This window comes from Panthera uncia (genome assembly GCF_023721935.1).
Source record: "Panthera uncia isolate 11264 chromosome C1 unlocalized genomic scaffold, Puncia_PCG_1.0 HiC_scaffold_4, whole genome shotgun sequence".
Lineage (NCBI taxonomy): Eukaryota > Metazoa > Chordata > Mammalia > Carnivora > Felidae > Panthera > Panthera uncia.
In genome coordinates this window covers 35125837-35149942 of record NW_026057585.1, presented here as the reverse complement: position 1 = coordinate 35149942, position 24106 = coordinate 35125837, and the positions used below count along the sequence as shown (strand labels likewise).

Genomic DNA, 24106 nt, shown 5'->3' with positions numbered 1-24106 from the left:
CACAAATCCAATAACATAAATCTTTATAAACCTGAAAACAGCCCTTCATCAAAGTCAGTTATTTTTGAAACTCCACAAATCAATGAGTTCACTTCATCAGATAGCTTCAACTTGTTACTTTTCACAGCTTTGTTAATATCACTGATGGCTTACTAGCAATCAGTATTTTGATCTACATTGATTTATAACTTTTTTATGTTACTTTCAGGTATGTTTTCAGGAACAGTGTTTTTATTATTAGATTTGAAATTATCAGAGTGATCTCCATATAAAATGGTATTAGAGATTCTCAGAAATTTAAGAAAATATTTGCTTCTTATTTACAGAAACTAAATAGCTCTCTAGTTTATCATGGTTATGAATACATATTTCATGGCAACAAAAGTTGACATAAGTCTGTATTTTTAAAGTATATTTACATGTAATATAAATATTCTTACAAGACAAAATTTGTTTGTTTTTTTAATCTATTTTCAGTGAAAGAGTTTCTAGCCAAAGCCAAAGAAGACTTTCTTAAAAAATGGGAAAATCCTACTCCGGTAAGGAATATTTAAAATTTTCTACGATTTAAAAGTCCTATGTAAAATCATGATTCTTGCCCAAGTAATTTACTAGTTTAGAAACTTTAAAGTAGCATTAAACTTTCAAGTTGCATTTTAAAAAGTGAGCTTAACATGGGAGTTTTGCCATAATATTATCATAACATTATGTTTTGATTTGCTAACTAATAATTTTATATATACCTAAATTGGAGGAGGAACTAATTTCCATTATAATATCTAATTACAAATTTTGATACTAATTACAAGCTGCTACAAACTCTTGATATTTGTTAATATTATAACAATTTTGATTTGTGCCTTTGATAGCATATTTGTTATCTTAATTAATTACCACAAATGGATACTAGTGTGCAGTTTCAAATCCTTAATCACAAATACTTGGCTATTGGCAACATAACAAATACACAGAGATCCTTTTTCATAAACATTGGATGAGGTAAATTCTACATAAATACTTTTAGATTGTAGCTGAGATCTAAAAACTGTGTATAAAAAGAGCCATTTATATTTGCCAAAAAATCTTTTTGAAGTTATAAATAATTAATGAACTTTAATAACAGATTAAATTTCGAACACCTATTTTCCTACCACAAAAATCTTTATTTCAGATGTCTTTCTCACTAAAAAATATTTAATTCTGAATATTATGTTTTAGGAAGATACCATCATTAAGAGTAAGAGCATGATCTGTAATTTAAAACATAGTCACTCTAGTGATCACAAAAAGTTAGGCATTATCTAACATGGAACATTTAAGAGAGGTGAGGAAAATGGCACATTTATATGAAAAGCATTAATAACTAGCAAAATGGGATGTTCTGTTTTTTGTCTATTACTTAAGTCAGTTTCCATTACTTAGTTGGGGACTATATTAAACGTTTCAATCTGTTTTGCTAAAACCAAAAAATGAAGCATTAATCCATAAAATTGAATAATTCAACCAGAATTACAAGGTTTTTTTTTCTTTCTACACTGATATAGAATCTCATAGCAATTTAAAATCATTAGCATTTTGAAATTAAAATTTAATGGAAACAAGTTTTATAAGTAAAAACTTAGAGCTGCTTGCTCTCTCTGTAATGATTCAGCAAGAAGCTCTGCTATGTCTCCAAAGGCAAGCTTTGATTTGCAATAGAGATTAAATCCAGCTATAGTGAACTGCAGTAACTATCCAGATTCCTTGCTTATATAAGAATCATATTGCATCACATTTTTCTCAAGCTAAACACCGTACAGACTGTGTACAGTGCACACATATTTTTTTCCAGGATTTTCATGGAGATCTTTATAATGAAAACCTATTAAACAAATGGGTCAGCAATTACTACTTGTGGCTATTTAGCACATAATTTCTTCCTAGTAATTTTCATTTTGTTGTGGCAGCAACAAATTCAATAGATTGATGCCTCCAATTCTTTTCTTCTATGCTATAGTCAAAGCCAAACAAAGATGTTTGCTCATAACAAAGCATCTATTGAAGGAGAAAAAGAGACTGATTATTGTTCTGGGACTCTGACTTTTGGTTATCTTGTGGGAATAAGGAACTCTTCTTTCCTTATTATTATATTTTAGGTAATACTGGGTTATTATAACATCAGAGAGAGAGAGAGCCATTAGGATCTTTCATGCTATTATTATCTAGTCCTATAAGCTTGTACAAAGGTATAAATGAAGTAAAGTAGTGCTTTCTTCAGAGGTAACTCCAGAGAAAGGACTCTGATCCCTCAGTTTATCTGTTCATTAGAATTGTTTGTGAGTACACTGAGACCGTTTGGCATCTACGATTGCCTTTGTCAGTATACTTCTGGTCAGTTTGTAATTATTAAAATACGGAACTAATACTAAGAGTCTAATACTAGGAATTCATATTGGAATTCATTATCATCCTTAGTACTAATTTCAGCTTAGGCTCTTATTTCCTCCCTGATATTATGTAATGCTTTGTTTTACAATATAATCTCTTTTCAAATATTAAGATTCTTTTTTTTTTTTTTCAACGTTTTTTTTTTTTTATTTATTTTTGGGACAGAGAGAGACAGAGCATGAACGGGGGAGGGGCAGAGAGAGAGGGAGACACAGAATCGGAAACAGGCTCCAGGCTCCGAGCCATCAGCCCAGAGCCTGACGCGGGGCTCGAACTCACGGACCGCGAGATCGTGACCTGGCTGAAGCCGGACGCTTAACCGACTGCGCCACCCAGGCGCCCCTAAGATTCTTTTTTTATTCACAGGGAAAAATAGAACCAATAACCTGGGATCTCAGTAGTCTCTTTGTATTGTTTTTAAATGGATAGTTTTAAATTAAATTATCTCTTCTGATTATATATAACTAAATCTGTGATAGTCACCATAGTCTTATGAGAATTTCTAATTTTAAAGTTTCTTTTATTTTTCATGTATTTGTAGAATAATGCCGGGCTGGAGGATTTTGAAAGGAAAAAAACCCTTGGAACAGGTTCATTTGGAAGAGTCATGTTGGTGAAACATAAAGTCACTGAACAGTATTATGCCATGAAGATCTTAGATAAGCAGAAGGTTAGTGCATTTGTTATTATTTACCTGACAAACTTCAGTTTTATCAGCTAGATTATTAAACAGATGCAATATACCGACTTTCCATTGATATCTTCAGATAATTTTATTGTTGCAGTTAATTTTCATTATTATTTCTTGTCTGTAAGATACATAGTTAATAGTTAAGTATATGGGGATACATTATTATTTCAATAATTACATATATAATAGGTATGTGTATGTTTACTAACAAAATCTTGAATTCAACATGTAAAGAACAGGTATCTCTACTACCTTTCGCCTTGTGGAAAATGCAGGGATCAGGTGTGCTTGACCTTTAGAGTGAGGAAACAGAAATTTAGTGATTTTATTTTGTGACTTATTTTAATCAACAGTAGAAGCACTTTAGTATGATTGAGTTTGTTTAATTTAAAATGTCAGTTAAAGCAGAGAAAAAGTTGGAATCCTAATACTATAAAAAATATCAAATGATTGGGACACCTGGGTGGCTCAGTCAGTTGAGCATCCGACTTTGGCTCAGGTCATGATCTTGCGGTCTGTGAGTTCGAGCCCCGCATCAGGCTCTGTGCTGACAGCTCAGAGCCTAGACCCTGCCTCAGATTCTGTGTCTCCCTCTCTCTCTGCCCCTCCCCCTCTCGTACTCTGTCTCTCTCTCTCTCTCTGTCAAAAATAAATAAGCATTAAAAAAATAAATCAAATGATTATGTTGTACACCTGAAACTAATATGTTAGATGTCAATTAAATCATTTTGAAAAATCAATTTTTAAGTATTTATCACATATTGATGTGTCTAATGAATCAGGAGGTCTGAAGATAGTTATGCTTTAAATATTAAGCTTTTATTTTCCTGATAATCACTTAGGATGAAGGGAACATAAAAGATGAATGGCAAATCTTAATAGATTATCTTATAGATAATATGTTCCCAAGAATAACACTTTGGCTTACTGGGATGTAGGAAAATGTGGAGGAAATAGTACTGAGCTAGTAGTCAGGGTTCTAGGTAGTGGCTAGACTGATGCTGTCTAATAAAAATATAATGTGAGCCACATAAAGGATTTTAATTTTTTAGTAGCCATATTTAAAAAGTAAAAAGAAGTAGTTGAAATTGATTTTAATAGATTTTATTTAACTCAGTGTATCCAAAATATTATTATTGTACATGTAATTAATATAAACATTGAAATATTTTACTCTCTTCATACCAAGTCTTCAAAAGCTGATGTATATTTTATACTTACAGTACATCTCCATTCAGATAAGCCACATTTCAAGTGTTAAATTTCTCGCAGCTACCATGTTGGACAGCACAGCATTAGACTGGTCTGAAGTTCCAGTCCAAACTCTGATTTAAAACAAAAAAACAAATCTAGCCTCTAACATGAAAAGGAGTAATGACTTAAGTCTTTCTAAAATTAAATACACATGTACATGTTTACAAATACATTTAATTGTGCATCTTTGTCTACTGCCCTGTATCATGTAACTTTGGTAACCATGCTTCCTGAAAAAATAGTTTAATCACTTCCTATTAATTCTTTAACTTACAACAATTTAGCTGTTTCCTTGTTTTATCTCCTACCTTTTGCTGCTCCACTGAAACGGCTTTACTGAGGGTCACCAATCCAGTGGCCTAATCAACAAGACCAGGGGGCTCTTTTTGTCATCTTATATGATGTGTTTTGTTTGTTTGTTTGTTTTTTAATTTACATCCAAGTTAGTTCATATATAGTGCAACAGTGATTTCAGGAGTAGATTCCTTAATGCCCCTTACCCATTTAGCCCATCCCCCCTCCCGCAACCTCTCTAGCAACCCTCTGATTGTTCTCCATATTTAAGAGTCTCTTTTGTTTTTGTCCCCCTCCCTGTTTTTATATTATTTTTGCTTCCCTTCCCTTATGTTCATCTGTTCTGTGTCTTAAAGTCCTCCTATGAGTGAAGTCATATAAAATTTGTCTTTCACTGACTAATTTCACTTAGCATAATACCCTCTAGTTCCATCCACATAGTTGCAAATGGCAAGATTTCATTCTTTTTGATTGCCAAGTAATACTCCATTATACACACACACACACACGCCACATCATCTTTATCCATTCATCTATCGATCCACCAATGGACATTTGGGCTCTTTCCATACTTTGGCTGTTATTGATAGTGCTGCTATAAACATCAGGGTGCATGTGTTCCGATGAAACAGCACACCTGTATCCTTTGTATAAATACCTAGTAGTGCAATTGCTAGGCTGTAGGGTAGTTCTATTTTTAATTTTTTGACGAACCTCCATACTGTTTTCCAGAGTGGCTGCACCAGTTTGCATTCCAACCAGCAGTGCAAAATAGATCCTCTTTCTCCACACCATTGCCAACTTCTGTTGTTGCCTCAGTTGTTCATGTTAGCCATTCTGACAGGTGTGAGGTGGTATCTCATTGTGGTTTTGATTTGTATTTCCTGATGATGACTGATGTTGAGCATTTTTTCATGTGTCGGTTGGCCATCTGGATGTCTTCTTTGGAGAAGTGTCTATTCACATCTTTTGCCCATTTCTTCACTGGATTATTTGTTTTTTGGGTGTTGAGTTTGACAAGTTCTTTATAGATTTTGGGTACTAACCCTTTATCTGATATGTCATTTGCAAATATCTTCTCTGATTCTGTCAGTTGCCTTTTAGTTTTGCTGATTGTTTCCTTTGCCGTGCAGGATCTTTTTATTTTAATGAGGTCCCAATAGTTGATTTTTGCTTTTGTTTCCCTTGCCACCAGAGACATGTTGAATAAGAAGTTGCTGCCACGGTCAAAGGGGTTTTTGCCTGCTTTCTCCACGAGGATTTTGATGGCTTCCTTTCTTACATTTAGGTCTTTCATCCATTTTGAGTTTTATTTTTGTGTATCATGTAAGAAAGTAGTCCAGGTTCATTTTTCTGCATGTCGCTGTCCAGTTTTCCCAGCACAGGACTTGTTTTAGAACCCTTGTCCCTTGCCTTCTGTAACCCCTTGTTCTTTAAATTATGCTCCTGCCTTTTTGGGCTCTTCTTTAATGTGCCTTTTCCTATTATTTTATCCTTCTGTCTACTCTTTAAAGATTGTTACACTCGATCTCTGGACTATCCCCTCTTCTTATTTTCATGTTCTGCACCCTCCCTCTGAACTCTTATCCAAGCTTCGACTCATCCTTGAACTCTCCACCCCTAATTTGTACAATCTGAGCATGGAGCTCTTAGAAACCAGCTAGTTCATGTTCTGTTTTCTAGATGAGGTCATTGGGCCTCAGAGCAGGTGATTTGTACACTCATGTTGGCAGCATAACAACAAAATGCTTCAAATTTTTTATTTGAATCAAATATTTTTTATTAAACCTGTTGTTAAAATGTTAGTGTCTGGATAGCCCCTAATATTTTGTTATCTTTCTTAAGGAATTAATAGAATATGCTTTAGTCATAATGTATGACAAGGATTACATAATGTGCCATTTTTATGTTTAAAGTATTTAGGGAATAAGTTTTTAATAACTTTTTTTTTTTTTTTGGCAAGATGGTGACTTGTTAAGTAAATTACTGAGAAAGTTACCTCATGGGTAAATCATAGCAGAAGAATAGCTGCCACTCTAAGTTATTTCTGCTATGGCAGTGTTCTAGATTTATTCATAATTAAGACAAAGATTTTATACTCTGAATGTTTCCAAGTTTATTTATTTGAATTTGACAAAGATGAGTAATAAAATAATACTCTATAGTCACTTTTTCTGTTAATGATGTCACAAACCTTTCAGTTTTGGCTGTTCCTATCTTAAGGGTTGAGGGGAAGGAAATCAGTGCAGGAATTAAGGAAAATCATATTTCTTCATTCTATACATTGTGTCAAGCATTGCTAGGTACTTTATATTTACTGTATCAATGAATCTCCACAGCTTGTGTGATATTAATCTCCCTTTTAAGCCAGTGACCCTTCTATTTAAGTAAGTTTTCCAAAATCAAACAGGCTAGTAAGATAAACCAAGAATTTGATTAGGGTTGTCTGATCTTTGTGCCTATACTCCTAATTTATTTTTCCTTTAAAATGTATTTGTTATCCCTAAAGTACCACTACCTAGTTTGGTCCCTCATTAACATTACCTGGGCTTTCACAATAACATCTTAATTTCCTCAACCCCAGGCTTTTCACCTTCTATTAATTCACCTTCCTCACTGCCAGAAAAGTTTTCCTACCATATCATATAACTTTTTTAAAAAATGTTAATGTTTATTTATTTTGAGGGAGAGAGAGACAGAGTGTGAGCCAGGGGAGGGGCAAAGAGAGAGGGAGACACAGAATCCAAGGCAGGCTCCAGGCTCCGAGCTGTCAGGGCTCAGAGCCTGATGTGGGGCTCGAACCCACGAACCACGAGATCATGACTTGAGCTGAAGTTGGATGCCTAACCGACTGAGCCACCCAGGTGCCCCACCGTATCATATAATTTTATTTACTCAATCAAAAATCTTCCTAATATTTATTAAATAAAAACAGAACCCTGCAGTCTACTTCCAGCCCTTCATAACTTTCTTCCATATTCTACCATAGTCTTATTTCACACTCTTCCCCTATATGTCGTCTATTCGCTACTTCTCTCATTGAAACTTGACCCTCAGAAGTATACAGTGCCATGCTGGGTGGGATAGGGGAGCATGTGATGACAGATACCCCATCTTCCTTATTAATAACTCCTCAAGTGTTTGGTGAAAAAAATAAATCAGCTGATAAGTAATCATTTATAAATGCTTTTAAATATACATATTTAAGCCAACAAATATTAAGAAGTAAATATAAATTTTATATGTATTTGGAAAGTAGAACATGGACTAAACCCCCAGGGTTACTTATTAACTTTTCTCTGCCATTTAGTGATATTTCACTACCAAATCTTGAGAAGCACTGTCCTAAGCTATTGTCAAATGAAACTAGCACTCACACTTACCTTTGTGTATTTACCCCTTCGGGTAATGGTTCTGGATATTAACCCCGTGCTGTTTCCTCTGTCTTTTCCTAACCTTTGTCATCTATTCATCTATAAGGCCCTGCTGAACTCCTACCCTTTTTAATAGGCTATAATAACAATTGGCATCTTTTGAGCTTTCACTTTGTGCCAGGCACCATGTTAATCACTTCACATGCATTCACAGAGCCACTTTTAAAGTAGGTATTATTATCCGTGTTTTATAGATGAATAGTCTGGAACTTAAAAAGATGATGTACTAGGCCTAACATAAACATTTTCTTGTCTAAATACTTACAACCCATAACTCTCATTTGGCAATTATTCACCTATTAATATTCACATATTCATACACCATACTTGCAAATAGATTTTATGCAGCATTAAGGCAGACATTTTCTTGTCTTTGTCTTGATTGCATTATTAGGCTTCATATGTAGTAATACACACACTTAAAAGTAAATTAGATTTTAATTAGTTAATTTTTAAATTAACTTAAAAATTAACTAAGCACTTATGCTTTGCCACTTCATATATCATGGATTCATTTCTATTTTTAATTGTTATGCCCTACATACACATGGTTGGCTTAGGGCTATAATGCAGAAAGCCTCTCTACTGCAATTTTTATTGCTTATTTCAAAGGAAGTGCATTGTCAATACCTAACTAAAAATCTGCTAGATCATAATATACAAAAGTAAACAAGGTGGTACATCTAGACAATGGATGTACCTTCTGCTATTCAACGCTCAAAAGAAATGAGCTATCAAGCCATGAAAAGACATGAAGAACTTTAAATGCATATTATTAAGTGAAGAAGCCAATCTGAAAAGGCTGTATACTGTATGATTCCAACTATATGACATTTTGGAAAAGACAAAACTATGGAGACAGTAAAAAGATCAGTGATTGCCTGGGATTAGTAGGGAGAAAGGGATGAATAAGTGGAACACAGAAATTTTAGGGCAGTACAAGTAAACCCTAGTGTAAACTATGGACACTGGGTGATAAAGATGCCAGTGTAAAAAAAAAAAAAAAAAAAAAAAGTGTCAATGTAGGTTCATCACTTGTAACAAATATACCACACACCTGTGTGAAGGGGGTGGGGTTGGGAAGATGTTGCTTGTGGGGGAAGCTATGCGTGTGTGGGGATAGGAGGAATATGGAAAATCTCTGTATCTTCTGCCCAATTCTACCGTGAACCTGAAACTGCTTAAAAAAAAAAAAAAGCCTCGGGGTGCCCGGGTGGCTCAGTCGGTTAAGCGTCCGACTTCGGCTCAGGTCATGATCTCACGGTTCGTGGGTTCCGAGCCCCCCATCAGGCTCTGCGCTGACAGCTCGGAGTCTGGAGCCTCCTTCAGATTCTGTGTCTCCCTCTATCTCTGCCCCTCCCCCGTTCATGCTCTGTCTCTCTCTCTCTCTCAAAAATAAATAAACGTTAAAAAAAAAATTTTTTTTAAAAAGCCTATTTTTTTAAAAGTAAATACAAAGCAATAGTAATTCTCGAGCTAATGTTACATAATTTGTTATGATAAGTATGGACTAATTAGTTCTGTAACTAGTTAGAATTTAGACAGCAATGGTCCAACCACTTCATACTACATCAAAAACAAACAAAACAAAAACAAACCTGAGATCCTAAGAGTTGAAATAAGATCTCCAAAAGCCACAAAACTGCTGGATGAGAAGGCCTAGATTAGAATACAGATCTTTTGACTCTCAGTCAAGTATTCTTTGCTCACTACTATTTTTATACTATAGTTGTATATACTAATAACTGGATGGTAACTTAGTTTGCCTATGTTCAACTTCTTGAATTCGGTGACTGCCCCACACTGATGGTAAGCTTCTAGCAAGAAAGATTGCCAGCTGCTCATGACTTATACATACACTAGACAAGTATTTATATCTCCCTAAGGTCACCTTTTCTTAAATTAAAAATAGAATCACATGTGGGATAGAAGCACAGTCTTTGTGAAGTCAAAATAAGTCACTTTCCCCTGCTGCTATGTATTTGATTGAGTAGACAATCCAGAAGCTTGATTAATCCTAAATAACCTATTTGCTATAAAGATATAGTTGGTCTTTTGCCCATATTTTGTGTGTCCTCTCCTGTGGCTGCACAAATTGATTTTTTAGAATTTAATCTTCTGTTTATTCAGGTATTAGGAAATGAACAGATTGTTCATTTTTACCCAGTTTGAATTGAAAGTGTTTTTCAATTATTGGCTTTTCTTCAATTCTTAATTTCCTTGCTGATCTTCTGAAGATTTAAAATCAATACCTACCTATTGCAGTGATTTGTGACTGTAACTAATTAGGAGCTGAGTATTTTCACATACTAATTTCTTTTAAGTTATGTATTATTTCTTTTAAGTAATGTACTACTTCTTAGCTCTTGCTTCTTGACTGAAAATCATAGTTGCCCTTCTTAAGACCAAATTTTAAATCCTCTGCTAGGTGTTTCATTTGAATCTGATAAAAACCTAGTTATTGGTTATTATCATACCCTTATCCAACTTAGTGATTTTGCTTATCCAAGCTCATTATATGGTAAGCATTTTATTTATGTTTTATTCTTTTAAAATTATAGTAAATTTTAAATTCTGTTCAAGTACATTAAATATATTTATCTCTCAATTACAGGTTGTTAAACTGAAGCAAATAGAGCATACTTTGAATGAGAAAAGAATATTACAGGCGGTGAATTTTCCTTTTCTTGTTCGACTGGAGTATTCTTTTAAGGTAGATTTTACAATATTCAAATAAAATAATTTTACCCTCACATATTTTTTAAAATATGAAACTGTGATAGGATTCTAAGCCATATGACAAACGTGGAGAATATGAATAAATAAAAAAGTAATATATTTAGATTTTATGTTTATAAACTTATGTTAATATTTGAAAAGGTTTTGGCTTTCCCTAGGGAAAATTTTAAAGGTAATGTGTAATTTTTCATGAGATGCTATTATAAATTCAAATATTTCCATTTATCAAAATCCATAGTAATATCTTATTAAGCAGTTCTTACAATCTTGCAAATGAATACGCCCACCTAACTTCCTTTTCTGTTGAAACTTTTCTGACACAGTCTTACCATCCTCTTTTCCTTAGTAATTTGTGTTCTAGTCTTTCCGTTTATGTAAGGCAGAACAGTCTTTGGCTCTCCCTCAATGTTCTCATAAAGTTGAACAAGATTTATTCTTTAAGTTGATAGCTTTTCAACTCTTTAGAATGACACTTGGCATCTCGTAGTCTTAATTCATATGAAACATTTTAACCTTTTCCCTTTTCCTCCTTTATTCTTTAAATCAGATGAACACCTGTATGTTTAGGATGATATTAAAAATCATTCATCTCTCTGACGTAATTTAGTACATAAAATGTAAACATTCTTACTTTTTCAAATTGTTGTTTTAACTGTTATTCCTTTGCATCCACTATAGTGTTAACTCACGGCTACAGTGTTTAATTGTTCAAAAGTTAGGTTTCCCTGCAAGAACAGGAACAGCAAATATCCCAGACTAATTTGTGGCAAGAATACTTGGGCTGGGGGTGGGGAATGAATTCCCCACTGAAGAAAAATTAGAGCATCTTCCATTTATTCTCTCTTCCCCAATGTTAGTAATCTCTTGGGTTTTTTAATTTGTCTTTTTCTAATTGAACATGGTATCATCTTTAAATATTTCCTTGAAATAATCTCGGTTTCATAATTTTGATTTACTTATCCTTTTTATTTGTTCATAGGATAATTCTAATTTATACATGGTTATGGAATATGTCCCTGGGGGTGAAATGTTTTCACATCTAAGAAGAATTGGAAGGTTCAGGTAACTAATACTTTATCCTCCTCAAATCTTTTTTAAGTTATTGTCAATGCTAAAAATTTATTTCATTTCATGTAGTAATATGTTAGCTATATGAAAAATTACATGGAAACATTCATAAGAGGCCACACCCAACTGAGTTTTAAAAATCAAATAAAAGCACCATGATAGCAATGTAAATATTCTACCATTGGTAGATATTGTGAAGATCCATTATTTGGAGGATTTTCAGAAGATGCAAAAATTGAATTTAAACATACTAGTACTTATTGAACAAATTTTAATACTACAACTCTGGGGAAGAGGTTTGTGTAAAGATGAAGAAAGGAATAAATGGAAAAGATAATAATGGCATCATAGTGATGTGATTAAGAAGTTCATTTTGCACAAATTTAATTCTCCTTAAAGTTTTTGTTGAATTTTAAAAATATATACGTAATTTTAAAAGAGTTTGTACCTTGGGGCGCCTGGGTGGCAGTTGGTTAAGCGTCCAGCTTCGGCTCAGGTCATGATCTCATGGTTGGTGAGTTCAAGCCCAGTGTTGGGCTCTGTGCTGACAGCTTGGAACCTGAAGCCTGCTTCAGATTCTGTGTCTCCCTCTCTCCCTGCCCCTCCCCCGCTTCTCTCTCTCTATCTCTCTCTCTCTCAAAAATAAATAATAAACATTTAAAAAAAAAAGAGTTTGTACCTTATTAGGTTATTGCTAACAAGGCCACACAGTTTTTAAAACAGGTTATATTGGGGCTCCTGGGTGGCTCAGTCGGTTAAGCGTCCGACTTCAACTCAGGTCACGATCTCGTGGTCCGTGAGTTCGAGACCCACGTCGGGCTCTGGGCTGATGGCTCAGAGCCTGGAGCCTGCTTCGGATTCTGTGTCTCCCTCTCTCTCTGCCCCTCCCCCATTCATGCTCTCTCTCTGTCTCAAAAATAAATAAACGTTAAAAAATTTTTTTAAAACAGGTTATAAATTCTGTTAACTTTACCTCTGTGTAATAATTTGTAAGCTACTACTGTTCATTAGTAATCACTGAAAGAATGCACGTCCAGCTTCATTTAGCACATTATGAGCTGGTATGATGAAAGCATGTACAGGAGTGCAAACTGGCTGATGATGATAATCCGATTCAGAAAGAGATGATGATAGACTCAGATTATCACAAGATCGTATTCAGTTATGGGCCAACATTAGAGTTATTTTAGTTACCTGAAGCCTAAGCCAAAATTCACTTAGTGAGCTGATATGGTAAGGCACCTAAAACGTGTCAGGCACTGTGCTGATGCAAAGCAACTTCTGTTTATCTTGAATGATTTCCTTTTACCTCCTGTTGTCCTCTCTTCTACTACCCTTGTCCATGCAGGCCCAGCATCCTCAGATTGCCCTTGATAATTCAAAGTTTTACACTGAAGCATTACACCTAAACCTATCTTCAAAAAATATTTTGTCCATTCTCTATCATTACTAACTTCTTTCCTTTGCAACTACCCACACTCCTATTTCTTTAATACTTGACTTGGTACTAGGAGGAAAGCGAGTTGATTGCAGTAATTCACTATTGAGACACACTGTCTTTTCTAACTTTTCACTCATACTACACGTACACTTGACAAGTTGTTAACTCCTATCCTAGGAACTTTAAGACAAGAAGAATATTGAGTTATTATTGAGCATGGCTTTAATCAGAATCAGGGCAGTCATTATGATTCTCTACTTAAATAGCAACTGTCTAGACTTAAAGCTGCTTCAGCATGAAGTCTTCCAATAGAATATTTTGCTTTCATCTTTCAACAATTGGATCCCAGATCTATGTAATGTTTGTGTTCCTCCAATCAAATATCAGTGTGTGGAAGTAAATATAAAATGCTTAGTACATCTTATATTGTGATGATAAATTTATATCTATTTATAAGATGCTAAGTGCATCTTGTATTTATAGATGCATGGAGAAAATTGGAGGGGCCTTCCAGGTCAAATGTTTCCAAAGTTAGGGATATTTCAATGACCAGGATGATTCTTCCAGTCTCCCCTTAAAATGTTCCCCTGTTTCTTGTCATATAATCTATGGTACAGAATTTATGGTGTTGAGATGGGGCTGAAACTGTAATGGTATTATAAAATATTCTCCCCCAAAGTTTGTTTCTTTACATATTCATTTATTCAACAAATATTTACTGAGCACCTGATATGTATTAGGCTAGAACCTAGGAAATAGAGTGACAAGCAAAAGGAGCAGCATATATAATCTTTTTTGGAATTTCTATTTCTGGTGCTATGAGATCAAATTCATGCCAGCCATCTTGAGGGAAGTTCTATTCATAGTTCATGTTATTCATTGAGGACATAAATCTGAAAGTCATTGCAGTGTATCAGGCCAGTTAGCAGAATTCATTGTATACACTACAAGATGAAATAGAAACTCAAATTAGAAAATCAGTACATCCTTTGGAGTAATGCTCTGAATGTGGCATAAACATGACACTGATCTGTCAATTGATCTAATCTGTGCATACAAGAACTGTACGTGTTTACACAAACATACAGATTACCCCTGTGTTTATATATCTGTATAAACATGCATAGTAGAAGATTTGGAAATTCAGACACCATGATTGTATCTATGCTTTCTGGATAGGATTACGGGAGCTCTTTATCCTCCATCTATATTTTTTATGCTTTTTTAATAATGAGAATATATTGTTTTTGTAATAGGAATAGTCTGGGTCAAATGGCATCAGTCTTCAGATTAATGCAGTTAAACAACTTCTGTGTAGTGAAATTCTTTAAGCACTTGAAATTTATGAGACAGATACATGGAGCTTATCAACAGTAACAATGGCCTGATAGACCATGCATTGACATGTTTGCTTTTCAATCATTCTCAAAGTGAGACATAATTATAAAGGTATCAATAGCCTCTAATATGGCCGCTAAGAATTTAAAATAAGATGACTGTTTTAGAGTTATATTTTTCTTCAATGTATGCTGCCCCATAAAGCATATTAAAAAGTAGTATTATCTGAAGATAGTTCAGAGGTTTAGTAGATATTCAGAAACTAACAAGATTCTTAAATGTTTAAAAGAAAAAAAAATTTGCTTCCAAAATATTTCTACCCTATATTAATTTTTTCCATAATCTAATTACCATGTGTTAACCCATTTTACAGAAAATCAGTGTTTTCTTTTTCTTTGCAGTGAACCCCATGCACGGTTCTATGCAGCTCAGATAGTGCTAACATTCGAGTACCTCCATTCACTAGACCTCATCTACAGAGATCTAAAACCTGAAAATCTCTTAATTGACCACCAAGGTTATATCCAGGTATGACTTGAACACATTATACATAATGTATTACTACGTAAAAGTTGTATGTATTTAACCTCAACTACCAATATTGGATGTTTTTTCTTTGAGTGAGACAGTTATTTCTAGCATCATGTCTGGCATATGGGAGAGCTTAACAATCTTCCTAATAGCTTAAATGAGCTCACGGTTCTGCCACTATTGCAGAGACCAAAAATCCCATCAAGAATAGAACCTGTTTATACCTCCCATAGTCTGCAGTTGTGAATTGAATGAACATAGGCTCCTACGTACAGAAATACGTAGAATAGCTAAATTTGTGAGCTCTCATTTAGTGCCAGGCATCATTCCCAGTGTTTTACATGTATCATCTTTTTTTGTCCTGATAACCTTATAAAGCGTAAGTATGCTATTACCCTCATTTTGAGGCTAACAGAACTAAGGCACAGCAAATCACACAGGCAGTAAATGGTAGTCAGAATTTGAACCCAGCTGTCCCCAGAGTCTGTGCTCCTTAACAGCAGCAGCCAAAGGAGCCCTGGCTACCAATACGGAACTGGTGGGGGTGTTTTATTTCCACTTCTGTGAATAGACCGAGAACATCCCTTTTTATACACTTACCAATAGGTTCTCCTGTTGATACTTTTGTATTGCCAATGACGTAACTAATGGCAGAGCACATCCTTGGACTCAAGAAATACTTCTAGCATTGCTTCATTTTTTTTTAAAAGCATTTACTTTTACCATTTTGTGTGTGTTTATTTCTTTGAGTCAGGAAAAGGCTCTCCAGAGTGAACCTTCATTCACTAATAGTGGCCTGCATGGATTGGTCTCAGTTACACTGACTTAATTTTTTTTCATGGTTTTAATTTTAACCCTGATTTTTAACTTTGAACTGAGGTGCAACAAATACATTTATTGTGAAATAATGAATATTCACAATTTTTTTTTTCTTTCATAGGTCACAGACTTTGGGTTTGCCAAAAGAGTTAAAGGCAGAACTTGGACATTATGTGGCACTCCAGAATATTTGGCTCCAGAGATAATCCTTAGCAAGGTATGTTTATAATGTCATTATGTAAGAGTAAAACTATAAGGCATACATCACTGTGGACTTTTATAAAAACAGTTTACTGATCTAGTATTACATTTTTACTTAATCTAAATTATGAATTTATGTCTGTTTGATTACTAAATAATAATTACTGGCAGTCTACCACTAACTCAGTAACCTCTCAATTTTAACTCTGGATCTAAGAGAAATAGTATGGTAGAACATAGGGAAAATAGTCAATGATATTGTAATAACTTTGTATTGTGGCCTATGGTAACTAGATTTGTCATAGTAATCATTTCACCATGTATATAAAATGTTGGATCACTATGTTGTACACCTGCAAGTAATAGGATATTGTATGTCAACTATACTTCAAAAAAAATTAATGTGAATAAATCTGATCTCGAGATCCATATTTTTCTCTTCCAGTCTTACTGAGAAGTAACTGCCAGACCTAACTGTTCAGGTTGAAAGCATACAGTGTAATGGTTTGATTTACATAGATTGTGGGATAGATTACCACAATAGGTTTAATTAACATACATCATCTCATATAGATGTAATAAAAAGAAAAAAAAGTCCATGTTTTGAAAGACAGCTGTTGATAGTCTGTTGAGGATTGTTCTACTTTTCAAAACAGTGAAAATATGGTAAGAGAAGTCTATAATCATACCTAAAAGGATGGTTCCATTCTGTTCTCCGTTCCACTGCCATCCCTAGGTGGAAACAGCTAGACAGGAAAAATTAACAATAACTGAGCACAAACAGGAACAATGAAAGAGAAAGGGATAACACACATGCCTTGATAGTTACGACCTGAATAACTATAAATAACTATATAATAAGAATAAAAGAAATGATCTCATTCAGCTTTCCTCTCAACTTTATAATTTAAATCATCTATAACTTTTTAGTCTTTTATAACCTAAATATCATTGCTGTTAACACATTTCTTTTGTAAGTACACCTACCAAATAATGATGACAGAATAAGCACCAGAACTTTAAAAAATGCATATATATTATAAAAGTAATAGATGTTCATTTACAAAATTTGGAAAATGCAGAAAAATCAAAAGAAACAACCAAAAAAACCTATAATCTCACTACCCAGAGGTAGCTTTTTTTTTAAAGTAATTTTTTTTAAGTTTATTTATTTTTTTGAGAAAGAGCACAAGCAGGGGAGGGGCAGAAAGGAGAGACAGAATCCAAAGTAGGCTCTGCACCATCAGTACAGAGCCCCACATGGGCTTGAACTCATGAGCTGTGAGATCATGACTTGACCCAAGATCAAGAGTTGGACACTTAACCGACTGAGCCACCCAGGTGCCCCAAGGTAGCCTTTTTCAATATATTTTTCTGTGCGTGTTATCATAGTTGAGATATAGTGAATGTACAGTTTGTATTCAGCTTTTTTCACTTGAATGCTAACAAGCACGCAAACATTCTAATGGCTTATTTGAAATGTTATCATAAAGTATTTTGCCATTCTTCTATTGCTAAATATTCAAGTCATTCCTTTTTCCTTTTTCTTTTTCTTTTTTTTGCTATTATAAATAACTGTGATAAACATAAATATTTTATACATAAAGCTTTTTCTGCATTTCAAATTATTTTTTCAGGACAGATTCCCAGAAGTAGAATTACTGGGACAAAGGGTATGAATATTTTTAAGTCTCTCAATAAATACTGCCAAAGTGCTTTCCAAAAAGATTGTAACATTTTATACTCCTACTACTTCATCACACTGTATCCAGCATTAGACATTTGTAGTTTCAGAATAATTACTAATGGGGCACTTGGGTGCCTCAGTCAGTTAAGCATCCGACTCTTGATTTTGGCTCAGGTCATGATCTCAAGGTTCATGAGTTTGAGCCCCACATCAGGCTCTGCACTGAGGGTACGGAGCCTGCTTGGGATTCTCTCTCTCCCTCTCACTACTCCTTCTTTTCCCCCTGCTCTCTCTCTCTCTCAAAATAAATAAACTTTTAAATGAACAAACAAATAAATAAAATAATTACTGGTTTAATAGGCAATAAATGGTATTTCATTATTATAAGTCTCATGTCTTTGATTATTAGATTTTTTTAATGCTTTACAGACATTTGGTGGGTTTTTTCTGTGTGTATGAGTTATTAGTTCATGTCCTTTGCCCATTTATCTATTTTAATTTAGTTTTTCTTACTGATTTGTTTTAATTCTGTATACTTAGGGTATTAAAAGTATCTGGCATATTTTTTATAAATATTAGCACACAATCTCAACATAGAAACCAAAGCTTAGTAAAAGGATCCAGCTCAACATCACGTGCTTCCACTATACTAAAAATATCATAATGAATGACATTACTAGTGACTTAAAAGAATTAAAGCATAGTTGATGCCCATTTCTATTAGCAAAACAAAGTGCTATTCATCATACGCTAGTCTCCCTTTAAAAAAACATACAGAAGCAGAAAAAAAATATATACATTAGATTTTAGCTAATAATTTGAAAATTAAATGATTTGTAAAGCTAAAATTTTGACAAAACTTTGGAGTGTGGGGAGTGGTGAAAGTAATTTGAGGGCAGACCAGATCTGGCAAAAACTCAGTTCATTTCTCTCTGTGATCAAGTTGAATTTTTTTCCATAATCTTTTGTGCCAGCTGACATCGACCATAGTTGATAACAAACTTTATATAAACATGTTAATATTTTACTTTTATTTTCTTACAAATACTGCTAGTTCTTAATTTTAGCAAGTTTAGTATGGAAAAAAACAAAAATAACTTTAGAATTGTACCTTTGGTTTACAATGTACTTTTATTTACATTTTTTCCTTTTATTTGATAAAGTTCTTACAAAAACTTCAAGGATTAGTTATCTTTTCTGTACACCTTTTAGAGATGAGAAGAGAGTAGGATAGCTAGAGTAAACTTAAATATTTACATTTATTAGGCTCCAAATTAAACTTGTAGCTTTCATTAAGATCCTGTGAAGTGGAAGAGAATGCCCCAGTATAATCACCCTCCTAACGTCAACAATATAGAGTATTTTGAAGTCAACTCTGCTGTTTACTACGAAGTCCAGTATCTACTATTTTGTTTAAAAACCTTTGGCCTTTCTATGAATGCTCTAGAAAACCTGATTTATAAGGTTATGGACCAAGAATGGACTTGAAAAAGTAATTTAGCAAGTCCCTTCCTATTGTTGAGCAACAATTAAATTATCCCAAGTAATTAGGGGATATTTATTGTCTACAATATTCTTAATGATTTTAGGAACGAGGTTTAATAATATTTCCAATTCCAATATAATTGGAATATAGCCAATATCTCTAAATTCTCCCTGTTTAATTCAAGTGTGATCTGATACATTTTGTTCATTTTTTATTCTCTCCTGAATAGCCGTGCAGCAAGTGCTCTTTAACAAATTTCATATGCTTGAAGATCATTTTGAAATCATCTATGACTTCATTCCCTTCTGGTAGATTAAGTAATAACTAATATTTGCTGCTGGTTTATCTTAGGGCTACAATAAGGCAGTGGATTGGTGGGCATTAGGAGTGTTAATCTATGAAATGGCAGCTGGATACCCCCCATTCTTTGCAGACCAACCAATTCAGATTTATGAAAAGATTGTTTCTGGAAAGGTAAGTAATACATTTTATGATTCCTCTATTACTTGTTATTTCTATAATGAAATGTAAGATTTGTATATTAAAACCATTTGATGTCATCAGAATAATTACCCTAAATTGGGAAGAATACAAAAATATCCATAGTTCCTGTCTTTGTATCTAGCATTCATTTAAGATAACAAAATAAACATTAAATCATTGAAGTTTCTTAAGAAAATGAGGCAGTTTTACAAACAAGTTAGCAAAAAGATAAAGCAATTTTCTTTTTTATCACTCATAAAATATAGGATCATACCTCTCATTCTCAATATTTCTCTAAGTAAGTAAATTTTTACTTACTTAGTTATTTCATGTGGGTATCTCCTTAGAGAGAAGTTTTAGGGGCTGTTTTTGTATCTCCTTGTATTTTCAGGAGAGACTTGTTTGAATTATGCCAAACATCACAAAATTGGAAGCAAATACAAAATAGATAAGCCTTTATAAAATGGAAGTTCAGAGAAAGGATATTTATATAATTGTTCATGTTGATTGTGATTATAATTGCCATTGATCTTTAGCAAATATGGCAATAACTTTTTTTTGAGCGTGAGTAGATTCACTTTATCATAGTATTTTACATTTTGTAATTACTCCATAAACCTTCCTTCTTTTGTAATCCCTAATTTTGTTTCCAAAAGTATCTCAAAACAAACCATTCATTCTTGCCTTAGCATACACTTTTTTTTTTTTAAATGTTTATTTATTTTTGAGACAGAGACAGAGCATGAACGGGGGAGGGGCAGAGAGAGAGGGAGACACAGAATCGGAAGCAGGCTCCAGGCTCTGAGCCATCAGCCCAGAGCCCGACGCGGGGCTCGAACTCACGGACCGCGAGATTGTGACCTGAGCTGAAGTCGGACGCTCAACCGACTGAGCCACCTAGGTGCCCCTAGCATACACTTTTAAAAAAATACTACAGTCGGGGAGCCTGGGTGGCTCAGTGGTTAAGCATCCAATTCTTGATTTCAGCTCAGGTCATGATCTTGCGATTCTTGAGTTCAAGCCCTGCATTGGGCTCTGTGCTAACAGCGTGGAGCCTGCTTAGGATTTTCTCTCTCAAATAAATAAATAAATAAATAAACAAACAAACAAACAAGCAAACAAACAAAAAAACTTTAAAAAAATACTACAGTCAATTTTAATAGAGTTGAGTCTGATTCTTTCCATCGTAGAAAGAATAGGCTTTAAAAAATTCCAAAAAGACCTTCTATACATTTATGATAGAGTTTATAGGAAGGGATATTTTCCCATTTTTCCCTTTTTCCTATTCCTACATGTGGTACACCCCATTAGTTTATCTTTCTTTTTTCTTTAGATCACATAGCCCCATTTAGAATATGACCAGGAAATAGAGCATCAATCTTGACATAACAGTACCCTGAGATGTGATGTAGTTGACTTTTTTCTATTTTGTAACCTTAGTCTAAGGCAGAGAATTGCCTAATCAACCTAGAGAATCTGGAAGGACATAGAGGAAAAGTCTCTATTTCTTTATACCTCAGCCAGATTCACACTTTACATTTAGTGTAAAAGCTGACCCTCAGCTCCATGAACTTAAAATTTATATCACCTATATCACCTGAATGTCCCTAAAGTAGTAATTTATCTTTTTTACCAATATTCAAATTTAAATCATGGATGCCACACAGCTGGACTGTGAGGACAAGACACCAACAGAATGAGTCTATCCAGCCCCCTAGAATCCACATCTCAACACGGTACTGTTCCATATCTTATAGTGTATACGTAGTCTACAGGGATCACAAGATTTTCAGTTATATTTCCCTTCACTTTATGAAAGTTTTATGTTATGGCAGTATTCACAAACTAGGGGACTAACTAAAGAACTTATACTTCAGCTATGTCAAAAATAAAAATTAAATACTTCTTAAAGATAACTAAGCTAGGTGTTGAAAGATTTACACCAAGGTAATACAGAAAGGCAGAAAGGAATACTTAAATTAGGTATCACTGCTGTCCTTGTTACATTTGTAGGTATCTAGGCCTCAGGTTTCTCATCCTTGTAACTGTTTTCATCCAGCAGAATATCAAAGGCACGGTAAAAGAACTTTTGAGATAAACAAAACATCAAGAAAAAGTAGTGTGCAAGACAGGTATTAATTTTTTAAGAATTTGAAAGGTGATTATGTAAAATCTCAAGAAAGAATATGACCCAAAGGTCATATGAAGAATGTTGAGGGAACTGAAATACTTTAAAATCACTGAATGAAAGAAGCATAGAGTAGTCCACCCTTGTCTACGGTTTTAGTGACCTACAGTCAACTGCAGTCCAAAGCAGGCGATCCTCCTTCTGAGGCATCATCAGAAGGTCAGTAATAGCCGGCCACTACAGCACAACACCTGTGTCATTCACCTCACTTCATGTCATCACATAGGCATTGTATCATCTCACATCATCACAAGAATGGTAAGTACTGTACTGTAAGATAGTTTGAGAGGGGGACAGAGAGAAAGAAACCACACCCACATAACTTTTACTACTGCAGCATATTGTTGTAATTGTTCATTGTTTTTAATCTCTTACTGTGCCTAATTCATAAACTAAACTTTATCACAGGTGTATGTATGGAGGTAAAACAGTTCAGGGTTTTATCAAAGGGTTCAGCAAAGACCAAGGATGCAGAAATTCTACTAATAGCTATTAGAAATTCTACTTCTAATTTAATTATAGGTCATTACAAAGCTCCTACATTGCTTTTACTTATAGTTTATAAAAGAAGTAAAACTCTCTGACAAGGATGCTGTCATAACTAAATTTCCCTTATTTAGAAAAATTGCTTTGTTTAAAATGAGTCTGTCTTCATCTGTATGGATAGGCCTTCATTAGCCAATCATTCCACAATGTGGAAAAAAAATGTTTACCTGTTTATGAATATGTTTTTATTTCATATCAAACTTTAATAGTCAGGTTCCAATATTAATATTTAAATCTGTGTATATTCTATAATCATAACTGTTTAAATCCTAGTCACCTTATTAGAAGAATGCCAACATAAAATTTTATCTTATCACAATATCTGATATCTTTCTTCACTTATTTAGAAATATGATAGGATGTTTGGTATACTATTGTTTTTCAATTAGCAATAATCGCGCCTCAGATAAACCTCATTGGCTATGATACTGCCATGGTGCAAAGCTTGGTATACTATTGTTTTTAACTAAAGGTGCCAGATTATCGTGTCCCATATTGGAAATAAAGTTATTTTCTTCCTTTTTCCCCTTTGCTCTTAAAGTAGAACTCATGAAGCAGAATATTGGTACTAACAGATCTTTAGGATTTACACTGTGTGAACATAAAGTCATATTCATATGCACCATTCCCAGTAAAACCATCTGTTTCAACACTCAAAGCCAAACTGGAATGTATCCCTATCCACATGACAAACACATTACAAGTTTATTATCTCTCTGGTTAGTAAATAAAAGCCAAATTGGAGAATAACTAATATTTAAATTTTTTCATTGTTCAAGTCATTAAAACTCAAATTTTGGTCTTCCAAATCCTATATTTGTATTTAAAAATCTTTAATGATTTCTGGGGCGCCTGGGTGGCGCAGTCGGTTAAGCGTCCGACTTCAGCCAGGTCACGATCTCGCGGTCCGCGAGTTCGAGCCCCGCGTCAGGCTCTGGGCTGATGGCTCGGAGCCTGGAGCCTGCTTCCGATTCTGTGTCTCCCTCTCTCTCTGTCCCTCCCCCGTTCATGCTCTGTCTCTCTCTGTCCTAAAAATAAATTAAAAAAACGTTGAAAAAAAAAAATTTAAAAAAAAAAATCTTTAATGATTTGAATGATATATCATTTAAAATATGTTTCAATCATAATTATTTTTGCTGATTTTTTAAAAGTGTGTTATTATTTTATGCAACATTTTATATTGATTACTCTCTCCATTCTGAAGCCATAGATTATAGGTATCAGTAACATCAAAATTAAAATAAAATGTATTTAATGAAGTGATTAATTCGCTGAAATACACATATTTGACAATTAGGTTGCTAAGTATTTTCTCTATTACAATATTTTAACTCAAGTTGGTATTTTTAAATGCACAGAAAGATGATCAATCAGCTTGTTAGATTCTCTCCTACACATATTTTGCCTTTAAAAACGGAGGAGGTGGTATTTTAAATGTCAAATTATTCATGTGATATCAAGGTTCAGGTTTAGAAATGC

General features: G+C 34.0%; 1 protein-coding gene and 1 non-coding gene across 4 annotated transcripts in view; one reads left to right on the top strand and one right to left on the bottom strand.

Annotated features, from left to right (window-relative positions):
- Window positions 1-24106, top strand: part of PRKACB (protein kinase cAMP-activated catalytic subunit beta) — a 126923-nt gene that overhangs the window by 88075 nt on the left and 14742 nt on the right. For all 3 annotated transcript variants that reach the window (XM_049616915.1, XM_049616913.1, XM_049616916.1), the window contains 7 exons: window positions 478-539; window positions 2969-3097; window positions 10715-10813; window positions 11819-11901; window positions 15088-15214; window positions 16158-16253; window positions 19762-19884. In XM_049616915.1, coding sequence (XP_049472872.1) covers window positions 478-539; window positions 2969-3097; window positions 10715-10813; window positions 11819-11901; window positions 15088-15214; window positions 16158-16253; window positions 19762-19884 — 719 coding nt within the window. The remainder of the gene's footprint in view (window positions 1-477; window positions 540-2968; window positions 3098-10714; window positions 10814-11818; window positions 11902-15087; window positions 15215-16157; window positions 16254-19761; window positions 19885-24106) is intronic.
- Window positions 22928-23073, bottom strand: LOC125913869 (U4 spliceosomal RNA). Its single transcript, XR_007455144.1, has one exon. It is a non-coding gene; the product is annotated as a U4 spliceosomal RNA (small nuclear RNA).